Source organism: Mustelus asterias, chromosome 2 (assembly GCF_964213995.1).
Source record: "Mustelus asterias chromosome 2, sMusAst1.hap1.1, whole genome shotgun sequence".
Lineage (NCBI taxonomy): Eukaryota > Metazoa > Chordata > Chondrichthyes > Carcharhiniformes > Triakidae > Mustelus > Mustelus asterias.
Genome location: NC_135802.1, coordinates 26,807,614 through 26,823,189, shown reverse-complemented (window position 1 = coordinate 26,823,189; position 15,576 = coordinate 26,807,614). Strand labels below are relative to the sequence as shown.

The window sequence follows — 15,576 nt, the reverse complement described above, 5'->3', positions numbered from 1 at the left end:
TTTAAGACATACACACACACTTTGGAGTCAGAAGCAGATGACATCTCAAAATGGTAACTACCTACACCCATGCCTGTTGACCTGTTTTTGGAGAGATATTTTGAGGCATCAAAAAATCTACTTATTTGCCTGCATCTATGGTAATTTATTTTAAAATTCTGCCAATAGGAGCATGGGTCAGAAGCCAGTAAAATTGGTTTCCATGATTTCTCCAGGTACGAGGGGAATTGTTAAGCAGAAACCAGGTGCTTCCTTATGTGGAAGGAAAAGGAGCAGAGGCCAGTCATCCTTAATGTCAGATATCATTGTGCAGCCAATCAGTAGCTCACTTACAACTCTGCTGCCCATTTCCTATACTGCACTAACTTCCAATAACAGATTTTAATTTGGAGGCATTGGGGAACTGGGAGTCAATGGAGATTAACAATGAATGATGAGCGAGCTAGTTTTGAATGAGCTGAAGTGTACAGAACATGGAAGGCTGTACAGAAGACAGAGTTGAGCCTGGAGATGACAGAGATGTAGTAGATGAAAGTTTCAGCACCAGATAGGTTGAGGCCAGTGATATTAGAGATGTTGGGAGAGGGACGACATAGGGTCAGAAGTTCAAAGTGATAAAAGGATGCAAAGATTAAGGACAGTCTGGTTCGTTCTGAAGCAGTGGCTGAGGAATGGGATGGAATTAGTGGTGCCAGTAGGAAGTTTGAGGAGGAGAAGAAGAACATGACTTTAATGTTCTCAAGTTTAACTGGGGGAAATTGAAAACTCTTCCAAGACTGACATCCTACAAGTAATCTGACAGCACATAGGCAGTGGAAGAATTGAGAGAGCTGGTACAGAGGTGGAACTGGGACTTACAAATGTGCAGGTGAAAGTTGATTCAAGGCTTAGGATGGTGTTACAGGGGAGAGCATTTAGATGAATTGGGGAGGGGACAAAGGACTGATTCAGGACTATAGAGAAAATGATATGGAGACAGCAAAGAGAAATCCTTGCTGGTGATACATTCATTGTGATTTGATAGGTTATAGTGAGTCCAACCAAGGGCAATGGAGGAGACCAGTGGAAGATGCCAATTCTGAATTATGAGAGAAAAAAAAGCCAGGCTTGTGTATATTTCATATGACGAAGTTAGGCCAACAGAGTAGCAGGAGAAGTAAGGTCATGTTTCAGGATACAACAAAGCAGAAATTTAATTTAAACTTACTTCACCAAAGGTAATCATTAAAACCATAACAGCAAACACAAAGCAATAAATAAAGACTGTTAGTGTAAATAAGCTGGTGAAAAAGGTTTTGAAGCCAGCAATTACCTGACGGACACTGGTGAATCATGTTCATGTTGATAATATGGCAAGTCTATTGGGCCTTCCTTCTAGCTCCATATGACAAATTTAACTTGTTTAGTCCCACAGCTTGCGTTTGGTGGGATCTGAACTCAACCTCAAGATTGCAAGTCCAATACCAGTCACCATACTTTTTCTTCAATACAATTTTGTTTTCTCTCCTGAAGACAGTTCCTTCCACAGGGTTGATACACAAGCACTAGCATTATACCCAAATGATTACTCTTCATACGAGAGTCTGGACAAGGAATATTAGCAAGCTATTTGATCCAGTCAGATGCTGAAATCACTTGACATTTCTTCAGAGGTACCAGTGGACAGCAATCTGGCTGCTTTTACCTTTTCCTGACCTGAAAGCACAGGCCAATCAACATGCTCCAAACGACTGGAGTAAGTAAGCCGTCCATCCAGCAAAGAAAATGAATCAAATTTGGATTCTTCCTTGGCCTGTGTGGGGTGTTCTTTAAGCCATCAAGAATATTATTTGCATTTAAAAGTAACTTTCAGGCTTCAGAATACTTCCTAATGACATTTGAATATATCGGGGGGAAAAAACCAAATGAATTGGCACTTACATGCAAAACCTACCTGCTCATTACTTGTGGAAGAGATGCTGGATTCTGCTTCTTCTTCCATTTTATCCTCTGCTTTACTCTTCCAGAACCTTCCTTCACGGACAAAGCGCTGGTGCAGTTCAAGCTCATCACAGGCTTTCTTCCAACCAAGACTCCGTTTTACTGTCAGCTGGTGAACATTAACACCAATATCCTGGATATTCTCTGATGGAATCCATGCCCTGTAACCAAAACGTCCATCTATCACAAATAACCTTTAGTAGGCTCGCAATTTAACTAGTGCAGCATCAAACTAAACTTTTATCTTTACCAGATGTTATTTTCTATATTTAAGTAAAGTGTTCATGAAGTTTATGCCAGTGGCTTCACAAATGGCAAATATCTGATCACAGACATCCCCTCTTAGGGAGCAACCAAATGCATTTACCACAAGGAGCTATAATAAAGGAGAGAATAAATCAAGGGCTGTACTCGTAGGTCTTTCAATGGCTGATTAAATTGCAGAACAGTGAACTAGCTTCCGCCTGAACTTATTCAATGGAATAAATTGAAAATTAGATACACACCATTACAACTTTATCTTCTTTATTTTGACTCATATTAAGGAAATAAAATTGATTAGGTTAAAAAAAAGAATGATCACAATTTAATTTTACCCAATATTCTCTTCTAAATATGGATGGCAGTAACAGGGTGCAATGAAAGGCAATTTTTGTATCGGGTTGGTCACAAAACCCATCCTGATGTCGGAGTACAGAAATACTGCACTAGTTTGTGTCGAAGGTATGCCCATCCAGTTTATCTTTCCACTATGGCCCAACACATGCCACCACAATCCTGATCAGAAGGATAGTTAACGGTGTTTGACCTCCGAAGAACAGAACTTTAGGCGAAGTGGCTTTGCAGAGCCTCACGAGTGGGAGCATCAAAAGCTGCAGGCATTAAACCAGACCTGCCTGATAAAACACAACACTGCCATGTAGATGCAGCATTTCAAATATGATTAGGATTACCACACACCACTGCGCTGAACAGCACTAATTCGTGTAGTGCAGCTCCAGTTACAATCTCATGACAAAATCCAAACTTATCCAACGCTAGACTGGAGTTTGAAATAGACATCGACTAATTAGTATTGAGATTCATCACAATATGGATTTGGTAAAACACTAAAGCTAGGGGCTGTGATAGACAAGATTAAGCTATCTGTGGATTCTTCAGCTGCCATCGACATTGGTTTGTTCTAAATGGAATTAACAAACTAAAAACATGGAAATTACTAACTGGAAGACTTTAGTACACTTAGGTGGTAAATCAATGAAAACAATACAGACATGCTTGTTCAACAAGACTATCAATAGTCGTCTTAATGCTAAAGGTGTTTATCCATCAACCGCTGAGTTCCCATCTGCTTTAGTGAATCAATGCCATCAGGTTTTCACTATATTGTGTTACGATCCCAGTTGATGTTATTACTGGATGGGAATGTCCCAGAATGGAACTCTGGCTCAAAGGTCTGAATTGTTTCTTTTGTTTTAGAAAACATGGATGAACAGAGTCACAGGACTGCCAATTAGCTTCTAACAACAGAAAAAAACATTTATTCAACATAAAAGTTTGATGACGATACTCCTTCATTCCCACATCTTCGTAAATGTACGCAGATTTTAAGGATAACATGAGTTACAAAAGATATCTTATGCTATGAATACACAGTGAATACACACTCCCTGTAAACCAATAGACAGAGCCTACTCTGAAACCAAGTGGCAGATGTCACCCAATTGAAATTTTTTTGATTTCTCTTCAAATCCTCCCATATGATGATTACACTGAGCCAACTGGACTCTGGCTTCCACATGAGTATTTCCCAAACTCCACTCTTGTCTTAGAAGTCTTGTCAAGACTGGTCTTAGAATCTTCTTCCAAACAGTGCTTTCATTTAGCTGTTTTCAACAAGGATCAATTTTCAGGATTTCCAATTCTCCTTTCAGTATTCCAGTGTCTTGTATTGCCATATGCATTCAAGCTTCCACACAATTTCTCAGGTATTCAGCCATGCTGACAGAACACTACAGTTTCAGAGGGAGTACTACGGTCACTAACTTGCTTTAGATATCTGGCTTTTCACGAGCCAACCTCCCCAGGTCTGCACTTTTCAGCTATCTTTAGCTTAAATGACTGTACCTTGATTCAAATTCCAGTTCCTTTTGTCCCTTTGCCTTCAAAGTACTGGGACCTCTCTTCATTCCTGGTTTCTAGAATTATCTGTTTTTTATCGTTTCTGAAAGTTTCTTACTTTCCATTACTCCATTTTCCTGCTTTTGGCAGAGCTGAGAGAGCTGCCTTGTCTCTCGCACTCAAGCTCGGTCTTTGGTCCAGTTAAAATTAACTCAAAAGGTCTAACTTAAAGGTGGTCCCTGGTTGCTAAGCAACGGCTCAGACCTTCTCCAAGCTCGGTTTGCTTTTTATGCTATAAACTCCCAAATCATAATGCAGATACAGTTTGAAATGAAACCAAAACCCCCATACAAGCATACACCTTTATTTAGCATGAATCTAACTGGAGTCTTAACCCATATTTACACAAACACTAAATTGAATCAACTTAAATCTATACCTTTTTTCTAATATCCAACAATACAAACATAAATCACTTGAAACTACCTCTGCTTCCTGACAATTCGAATCACATCATGTTACAGATTACATTCCCACAAGTGTCACATTGTGCAAGCAACTACCAAAGATGTAATTTAGTGCTTCAGAGTGTATGGGGAAAGTAATGAATGGCACAGGGCACTGATACAGACTTTGAATAAATATGGATGCTGAAGTTGAACTGAGAATGTAAACGCTTTAGCAGTCTAATCAATGCACATTTTGTAAAATCTGATTTGGATGTTATAACTAATGCTTGTTCGAGAATTGGCACAATTGTGACAAAGTAAACGTATTTAACGAGATGCATAGTGCGTCTGGACAAAAGCAAATTACTGAGGATGCTGGAATCTGAAACCAAAAGAGAAAATGCTGGAAAATCTCAGCAGGTCTGGCAGCATCTGTAAGGAGAGAAAAGAGCTGACGTTTCGAGTCCAGATGACCCTTTGTCGAAGCAGTCATTTTCGCTTTTGGTTGCATATTGCATCTAATGGGCTCATGGTGAGAATTCGTGAAATTGATGCCACACGATTAGTGACCTCAAATGGAGGTTGACATTGAAATCAGACGGCTTTCAAATGCTGTGGCGCCGGGAAATTCTGAGTTGTTAGAAACATCACAGGAAAGCCCTACATACAATAGTGGCATGAATGCCAATTACTCACACAAACATAGATCTGCATAAATGGGGGCTTCATTTTATGTGGAGATTCCAACTGCATGTTAAATTATAGTTTTAAAGAAAAGGGCCTGCCACATTTGGGAATGAGTCAGTGCGCGTGTAGACAGTTCCAGAGCGGGAAACCAGTCAGTTAGCAGCGCTATCTTGTGAAGTTAATCGAGCTTTATATGTTTTGGTGGAGTAGACTTGATTAAATTACTTAATCAATTTAAAGTCAATAATCATAAAGCCTCTGTTAGCTGCTGTGGTACAAAGTGGCTGAACACATGACAATGTTTCAAAAAAAATAATTTTATCCATCTATATCTATGTAATTACAGATTAGATTTAATTAATTAACATAAAATGCCTAGATTATTGTGCATTAAGAATGTGCCTTGTGCACAAACTTGGAGTCAGCTGAAGACAGATCACAAGTATCTTATTTTTATAAATGGTAACTAATGTTTGTCAATGATGGAGGCAAATTCTCAACTTTCTCTACCAGACAAAATAACTGTTGAGTAAAATACTTCCCAATTTTAGTTTCCCTAATGCAAATCTTTTCCAGTGATAATGCATAGAAGCAGTTTAAAATGTTATGCACTGCAGTTATGTACAACAGATTTAGTTTATATACTTAGTGGTTCAAGACTCAACAAGCTGCCACCAGAATAGTTGGGTTTCTTTTCATAAACCACCTGCTCAATACACGTACAAAAGTAAAATACTGTGGATGCAATTAAAACACAAAATGCTGGAAATAAAAGAAATGTGAACTGTTTCTCTCTCCACAGATGCTGTCTGACCTGCTGAGTATTTCCTTCCTTTTCTGCTTTATACACATGTCCTGTTCTTTAGCTCCAATTTCCATTCCTTTCATGTGAAATCATGTCATCGATCACATTCAGGTTATTTATGAAATTGGCGACTTCCCCTAAATCTGTTTGCTTCTCCACAAAAAAATATAGAAACTTATAGTACGAATCGCTCACTCATGCAACAAGTATCTGACAGTACATTACCAGCATCAATCTCAATCCTCAAGTGTGCCAATAATTGCCTGCTCTATATATACATGACGTATATTGATTGTTCCTGCGCTTTGACAGTGTGCGCATCTGTGGTTATCATTTCTAACTCGGAATTCGGTTTTTTAAATCTCTCTATCCTTGTGCATACTTATAGCTTTGAACAGCAGAATCTGAACCTTCCTATATCTCACTGTATCCTTATTTCTCTCCTTATTGTCCATGCATTCCTTACATTCTCAGCTTGCCTCCTTTTCCATGTCTGAATGCCTTCAAATTGTTTCTAAACTTCTCATTCTCCATTACTGTATCCGGTCACTCATTCTCTGTCTTCCCTCTTATCTTGTTTTCTCTCAAAATGCCCAAATTACTTTCTTTCCCTCTCCAACATGCTTTTTCTCTTCGTAAAAGTCTCTGTATCTCTTCCTCCTTGTGCTCTCTATTTAACTTCTTACTCTCTGACTTGGTGTCAGAACGTGTCAACTTTAGGTACCAACAGTCCATCCAAAACTTGCTCCTTACCAATTTTGAACCCTTCTAGTGACATACCTCTTCTGTCACCATAGCCAGGACAGCATCTACCTCCTCAGTAAAGAGAAATACAAAGTATTCATTTAATACCTCAGCCATTTTTGGTCCCTACACCTACTTTTACTATTTACAGGCCTATAGAAGACTTTGGGATTCCCCTTCATATTGGCTATCAGTCTTTTTTCATAATCTCTCTTCCCTTTTCTAATATGCTTTTTGACCTTCTCTCTGAACCTCTGTATTCTTCTTGGATGTCAATTATATTTTCTACTGGTCATAAGTTAAAGAAAAGGTGTGCTTAATTTCCAATTTCTTTTTCATCCAGGGACTTCAGGATTTGTTTGCCTTTTGAGGAAATATACCCAAACTATTTTTTTTGAAGGTAGCCAATTGTTCAGCTAGCTTTTCCTGCCAACCTTTCACTCCATTCTAAACGGCCCAACCCCATTGAAATTAGCTCTTCCCAGTTAATTATTCTTAATCCTCTTCCCTCACATCCAACTCCAGGCCTCCACATTATACTTTGATGTGAAACTTCTTTTTAATAGAAAATGTTTCATAATATATTTGCCAAGTTAGCAGGCAGCCAGCAGTTAGTAAGCTCAGGAGCTGCCAAGTGGCAGACTGCATAAAGCAATATGTACATGTTATAGTCAACAGCTGATAAACCAGCAGGGTTCAGGAATGGCTGAGACACGCAGTAAAAAGAAGAAAAAAAATGTTGGAAACTTCAGCAGGTCTGGCAGCATCTGTGGAGAGATAAATATCATTTCAAGTCATCAGGTACGCGAGTTCTGATGAAAGGTCAGTGTGCTGAAACGTCACATCTGTTTTTCCTCACTTTACAGACTCTACTCCGCCGTTTGTTTTTAGTGCATATTTCCAGCTGCCACAGTTTTTCCACTCTTGTATAGGAGAGATGCAGGAAGCTCCAGGAAAGTTGGACAGTGCGTGGGGTGGGAAGCTGCTGCCCTTCCACTCAGTAGAACTCCTTGCTGCTCTCTTGCAATGTAGACCTTTTTCTGTCCTATTATGCAAACTGCTGCGCATGTCTTCTCTCACAGACTTGACCCGTTTGAATTTTATCGATCTTGAGGTTCAGGAATCTCTACGTTGTTTTTTTTACAGATTAGGATTCATTATTCTCCAGCCATCAAAAATAGCACAAAAAGGACAATTCCAAACATCAAAACTGCAAAATCATACCTGGCAGGAATGAAGCTCAGCTTAGGGAGGTTTTAATATCAAATGCTATTGTTACTGGAGAAAGTCCCATCTCAGGTCATCCAATGTGTTTAGAATGGAATAACCTGCGCCCACAAAGCAAGCAAATCATTCCATTCAAATACTATGAATCTCTTTAAAGTTTAACTAGATCTCGGCTTGAGATATTTATTCTTAATTTCCTTTTTTCAACTGCTCGTCAAAGGATTTTGTAAGTGTCTCTCAGCTGACTCCGAACTGTCAGCTATCTGAGGGGTATAAGCTGGAGATTCCATGGTAAATTAGTAAGGAAGGGCCTGCACTGACTTTGTTTCGCAGCCAGCATAACAAGAGTAATTTTTATTTTTACAATTCAAGGTATCATTTGGTCTATAATTATTGTAAATTTCTTGCCATCATTCCTAACCTCTGTAAACATACAAGAGGAACAGGCATAAAACATTTGTCCTGCTTCACCATTCAATCAGACCATTGCTGATCTCTCCGTGGCCTAAAGTCCATTTTGCTCCCTGCCCAAATAACCCTTGAATACACCATCAATTAAAAACCTGATTAACTCAGCCTGAATATATTCAATGATTCAGCCTCCACTGCTCTGTGGTAGACAATTCCAAACATTAATGACCCACAGGGAAGAAACTTCTATCTTAAATGGGAGACCCTTCACTCTGAAACTGCGTCCCCCGATTCTAGATTTCCATCCAAAGGGGAAACATCCTCTTGCATTGATCCTTTCAAGCCTCCTCAGAATCTTGTATGATTTCAATAAGATCACATTTCCTCAAAGACAACCCCTTTGTCCCTAGTGAACCTTCTCTGAGCTGCCTCTAATGCAAGTATATCCCTCATTAAATAGGGAGGCAAAACTGCATGCAGTACTCCAGGTAGGGTCTCATAATATCCCATACATTTGTTTAAAATTTATTTATTTGTCACAAGTCGGCTTACATTAACACTGCAATGAAGTTACTGTGAAAATCCCCCAGTCGCCACACTCCGGCACCTGTTTGGGTACACAGAGGGAGAATTTAGCATGACCAATCCACCTAATCTGCACATCTTTGGACTGTGGATGGAAACCCACGCAGTCAGGGGGAGAACGTGCAAACTCCACAGTGACCCAGGCTGGGAATCGAACCTAGGACCCCTGGTGCTGAGAGGCCGCACGTGCCACCGTGCTGCCCCATTCGCAGCAAGACTTCACTGCTTCAATGCTCCACCCCCTCGGAATAGATGTATCAAATATTCAATAAATCTACCCAATAATTTACAGACTAAAAAAATTCTATGCTGTTTGTTCTTACATTTTCTGAAATCAAGGTAGCCACGGTACTGACGTAGGTGTTCTGATTAATATCTGGTCACACTACAATCAAAAAGATACCTGGCAAGTAAAAGTTCTCATTCTACAAGAATTTGAACTGACTTACAGGACTGGTCTGCGATCTGGAACCCAGGAAAAGTAACACAAAAATGCAATGGATTTTTCTTAAAGACATCTCAGAGCGTTATTTAAAGGTGGTTATAGAATGAAATTGGGATTATTATTATTTTGGAAATAAATTGACACGGCTATAGCCAGAATAAACAAAGAACATTTGGTTAGCTTATATATATTTAATTCATTTTAAAACACACAAACTGTAAGAAAAAATTACTAAGAAATACTGCACCTCTGATGATGATGCCCAAAGAAGCGCACATCCACCTGATTGTCTTGGCGTTGCATGACTTTGGCAGGCCAAAATCCAAACCCTTTCATTCGGGCCCACACCAGCTCATGATTGGGAACCTAAGGTGAAAACAAAACCCACACAAAATGCAATATGCATCTTCAATGAGCAGTTTCACTAAGGGTCATAACAGCTCAGATAACTTGCTTTTAACTACCTTCTTTAACAAACAAAACCCTGAATAGAGCATTTTATGTAACTTTGTATGGCCGCACATGCGATCCCCAGCACTGCTTCCAATAAGGTGCAACTTTTCCAGTCCTCTAACGAATACAAATGACAAACCAGTAGTACCTCACCACAGACTTCATCAATACAAAGGCTATTATCACACACTCAAATCACCTGCATGTTATCAGTATGAGCCAAGGCTTCTTCCAGCTGAAGGTCAGAAAACACTTTGGCTCCCATTGGTACTTTTAAGAGCCAGGCCCCAGCTCAGTCTCCTTGGCTGCCATCTCAAGTTAAACTAGGAAGTGTAGAACCCTGGCATCTCTGCTAAACCTAGATTTAGCTTCCTCCCCCACATCTACTTCATTATCCAAATATTTTTTCTTCCACCTTCTTTATCCCTCCAAGTCTCTTTATTCCTCCATGTCTTTCCCATTTTGCCACAAATTCTAATCATCAACAGCTCAAATTTTAAACAGAATCAAACAGTGCAGGAGAGTTCCATCGAGTCTGCACTGACGAGAATCATCTACCTACCTTATCCCATTTACCAGCACTTGGTCCATCAAGGCTAAGTGCTTATTCAGGTAGTTTTAAAAGATGTGAGCTGCTCCCTATTCACCCTGTCCGTACCAGTCATAATCTTGTGCACCTCGATCAGGTCACCCCTCAGGTTTCTCTGCTTCAACGAAAACAACCCAAGTCTATCCAACCTCTCTTCATAACTTAAATATTCCATCCCACGCAACATCTTGACAGATTTCCTCTGCACCCCTCCGGTACAATCAGATCCGTCCTATAATGTGGCGACCAGAACTGAACACAACACTCCAGCTGTGGCCTCACCAATGTTCTATACAACTCCAACATGACTTCCCTGCTTTTGTAATCTATGCCTCGATTGATAAAAGGCAAGTGTGTCATATGTCTTTTTCATCACTCCACTAATGTGCCCTTCTGCCTTCAGAGATCTATGGACAAACACACCAAAGTCCCTTTGTTCCTCAGAACCTCCTAGTCTCATGCAGTTCACTGAATATTTCCTCGTCAAATTACTCCTTCCAAAGTGCATCACCTCCACTTTTCAGGGTTAAATTCCATCTGCCACTTATCTACCATTTGACCATCCAGTCCACGTCTTCCTGTAGCCCAAAACACTCAGCCTCACTGTTAACTACCCGGCCAATCTTTGCGTCATCCGTAAACTTACTAATTTATCCCCCACATAGTCACCTATGTTGTTTATGTAAATGACGAATAATGGGGGCTCAGCACAGATCCTTGTGGTACCTTAGAACCATAGAAAATTACAGCTCAGAAACAGGCCTTTTGGCCCTTCTTGTCTGTGCCAAACCATTTTATGCCTAGTCCCACTGACCTGCACTTGGACCATATCCCTTCACACCCCTCTCATCCATGAACCCGTCCAAGTTTTTCTTAAATGTTAAAAGTGACCCCCCGCATTTACCACTTTATCCGGCAGCTCATTCCACACTCCCACCACTCTCTGCGTGAAGAAGCCCCCCCTAATATTCCCTTTAAAATTTTCTCCTTTCACCCTTAACCCATGCCCTCTGGTTTTTTTCTCCCCTAGCCTCAGCGGAAAAAGCCTGCTTGCATTCACTCTATCTATACCCATCAAAATCTTATACACCTCTATCAAATCTCCCCTCAATCTTCTACGCTCCAGGGAATAAAGTCCCAACCTATTCAATCTCTCTCTGTAACTCAGCTTCTCAAGTCCCGGCAACATCCTTGTGAACCTTCTCTGCACTCTTTCAATCTTATTTACATCCTTCCTGTAACTAGGTGACCAAAACTGTACACAATACTCCAAATTCGGCCTCACCAATGCCTTATATAACCTTACCATACGCCACAAGAAGGTCCACCTTCTTCCATCGGGAAAAAGATACAAACATCTGAGGTCACGTACCAACCAACTCAAGAACAGCTTCTTCCCTGCTGCCGTCAGACTTTCGAATGGACCTACCTCACATTAAGTTGATCTTTCTCTACACCCCAGCTATAACTATAACACTACATTCTGCACCCTCTCCTTTCCTTCTCTATGAACGGTATGCTTTGTCTGTATAGCGTTCAAGAAACAATACTTTTCACTGTATACTAATACATATGACAATAATAAATCAAAATCAATGAACACTGGCTTCCAATCACTAAAGCAACCTTTTGTCATCACCCTCTGTCTCCTACAACTGAGCCACTTTTGAAATCACTATCAAACTACCCTGTATCCCCATGTATATTTGCCTTCTTTATAAGTCTCACACGTGGGACCCCTTCAAAGACTTTGCTGAAATCCAAATTTATAAAAAATGCAATGTTTATTCATTTTTAAAAAAATGATATTTCTTCTGCTTTCCTATTATTCTGCACCCCTCCCAAGTAAAACTCTTAGTGCATCTTACTACCTTTTCAAGTCCCACTTCCAAAACATGAGTGAACAACTTTTTCTTTTCTTTTAAATAAGCCTTAAAGAGTGGCAGAAAACTTGCTCCAAAGTAGTTTTTCATTCAAAAGCTAAAATACTTGTGATTAACATCATTGATGTGATTAGAGAAAATCTGTAATATTTAAATACATCCTAAACAATGAATGGGAACAGTATCAGCATGCATGATGGCTCGGAGAAATCGCTCATTTAATAGAATCAGTAACATCTTAAGGGAGGTGGTCTGTGACAACAATATGATAACTTGCACTAAGTGCATTTAACAAAATTAATGCATAGAAATTATACAATTAAAGATATACATTCACTGTGGCTATGTTTGTTTTACTTACTTAAAATGAAACTTGAGGCCTAGCAACAATTTTCAATTCCAATACTGGAAATACTCAGCAGGTCAAGCAGTATCTGCGAGGAGAGAGACAGAGTTGACGTCCTTAAGCCAATGACCTTTCATCAGACTTAAGCCAGCCATCGATTTGAAATGTTAACTCTGTTCCTCTCTCCACCTGAGTTTTTTTCCAGCAATTTCTCTTGTTTTTAATTTCACATTCCCAGCAACCAAATGTATGTGGGATCGAAAGATTCCAATGATCCCTCCCCAAGCTTGGTTATACAAGGGCATTTTATTATTAGAAATCAAAAAAGAAACATCTACATTGTGCAAAAGGGAATAAAATTATATCATGAAATGTGTTGCTTAGTAGTACTTGAGTATTGCGGAAAAGAAGAGACACATCATCAAAGCTTTTTGTTTTGCAATCTTCAGGAGATGCTGGAAAGCCAAAGTTCAAAGGGAGCATCAATTTATACAGCCTGAGAAAAGGGCAAAATGTAATCAGCACTCTTTCCTCGTGCAGTGTAGATTCAACAGCATGACCTTTTACCGCAATACTCAAAATTAAGAAACATAAGAGACCTCAATCTCATGCATTAGGAGTGAACCACACATGCTGGTTTAAATGTGATTTACTGTGGATGTCACTAGTGATTAAATACTGCTCCATGAATTGAGAAGAGCTGCAATCCACCTCACTCCTTGATGATAAATGGCAAACTGCTTTATTCAAGCTTTGCTGAGACCCGTATCACTTGTATTACATGTTTCGTCAAGGGCTGCTATCTGCCTCAGCAGACAATCACCGGCAGCAATTATGCTATTGCATTCAGCACTGCACCGCGAACAGGTCAAGGAGACTGTGGCCAAAAGAGGCCAGATGAATATTGGATTCTGCAAGCAGTGGCATTGGAAGTGGAAGAAGTTCTTTTTTATTCTTTCCTGGGGTGTGAGCATTGCTGGCAACGCCAGCATTTGTTTTCCATCCCCAATTGCTCTTGAGAAGGTGTTGCTGAGCCACTGCCTTAAACTGTTGCAATCCATGTGGTGTAGGGTACATCCGCAGTGCTGTGGGGAAAGGAGATCCAGGTTTTTGACCCAGCAAAAGCGAAGGCAAGCTGTATAGCTTCTGGTCAGGAAGGTTGGAAGCTTGCAGGAGAATATGAAGTTGGTGGTTTTCCCAATACATCTGCTGTCTTTGTTCTTCTGGATGGTAGAGTTTGTAAGATGATGGGTTTGTAAGGTGCTGTCGGCAAAGTCTTGTCGAGTTGCAATTTGGATATTAAAAGTGGCACTATGGACGGGCGGTACAGTGCATTTCTGGCAGGCCCATTGAAACCTTACCCTGGTTGACATCCCCTTAGGTCATAGAAGGTCATAGAAACCCTACAGTGCAGAAGGAGGCCATTCGGCCCATCGAGTCTGCACCGACCACAATCCCACCCAGACCCTACCCCCATATCCCTACATATTTACCCGCTAATCCCTCAAACCTACACATCTCAGGACTCTAAGGGGCAATTTTTAGCATGACCAATCAACCTAACCCGCACATCTTTGGACTGTGGGAGGAAACCGGAGCACCCGGAGGAAACCCACGCAGACACGAGGAGAATGTGCAAACTCCACACAGACAGTGACCCAAGCCGGGAATCGAACCCAGGTCCCTGGAGCTGTGAAGCAGCAGTGCTAACCACTGTGCTACCGTGCCGCCTTAACTACTAACCTCACTCTTCGGAACACCATCGCCCAATTTCTTTAGGCTTTTGCTGGTGGTAATTTGGAACTCAAGGCGACAACTGTCACTCGCCACAAATTGCTGGATGACTTACAAACTGAAGATGTGCAAATTAAACTTGCTGTTTCTCCCCAATCTTCTGGCATTTGAAAATTATTTGATATACCGCATAAATCTGCATCCATGGCACATTCATTAACAGCACAATTGCTCCAAATTGTCACCATTCTTTGTCACATATGGTTAAAAGGAAACCTTATCAAGGAAGACTTATGAACAGAAATATTGGCATTGTTAAAGGGACTTATTATCCAAATTGCTAGATGATCCCAAATGTTTCATCTGTTCAACTGCTGTTAAGTAAGCAATATATTACAAATGGGCAAAAAAACCAATTCTCACGCTATATCTATTATTATTTTAAAAGCATATAAAACAATGGTTTAGCATACGTGATGAATCTCCCACAGATCTGCTACAAAGGTGGACCTAAATTTCAAAAGTTGTCAAATATCAGCTACCTAAAGTGTTGTAATTGCAGATTAGAATACAGTGTCAGAAATAATACACTAGAAAATTGCATCAAATTATCTAAACTGGACAAAATTTTGATGATTTCCTATTCTTTAAACGATTTGTTCTAGGATGTCCTCAAGATTGTGGTATTTCCATCTTGAAAATCTATGATATAGTCACTGGACAAATAATAACAGCGAGGCATTCACTGTCATTATTGTGGTTGTCGGTCCCTCAAGGATGACCTTACTTAGGGTCATGTGTTTCTGTTTTTGGTCACATGACTGAATAGATTAATTTGCAATCCACAGATCTGTGGGCATATGGGGTGGGTAATTCATCAGGTAGTGGGATCAGGAGGGCAGAATTTGCTTCTTTTGCTTATCATGATGCAGCTTGAACATGTTTGAACAGCTGGTAGCAAGCTCCCCCCAGTCATTGTCAATGCTACCGCACTTCAAGGAAACTTTTAGAATGCCTTTGAAGTATTTCCTTTGCCGTTTCCTGGAACATTAGCCATTTGACGGTTGAGAGAACCGGGCGTGGTTGGGGAGACACTTTTCAGCCATCTGGTCACCGT

General features: G+C 40.3%; 1 protein-coding gene across 4 annotated transcripts in view; it reads right to left on the bottom strand.

Moving 5' to 3' along the window:
• The window catches only part of zmynd11 (zinc finger, MYND-type containing 11), a 194,712-nt gene that overhangs the window by 34,937 nt on the left and 144,199 nt on the right, over positions 1-15,576 (bottom strand). For all 4 annotated transcript variants that reach the window (XM_078232821.1, XM_078232811.1, XM_078232830.1 and 1 more), the window contains 2 exons: positions 9,702-9,820; positions 1,934-2,141 (listed from right to left, as the gene is read on the bottom strand). In XM_078232821.1, coding sequence (XP_078088947.1) covers positions 1,934-2,141; positions 9,702-9,820 — 327 coding nt within the window. The remainder of the gene's footprint in view (positions 1-1,933; positions 2,142-9,701; positions 9,821-15,576) is intronic.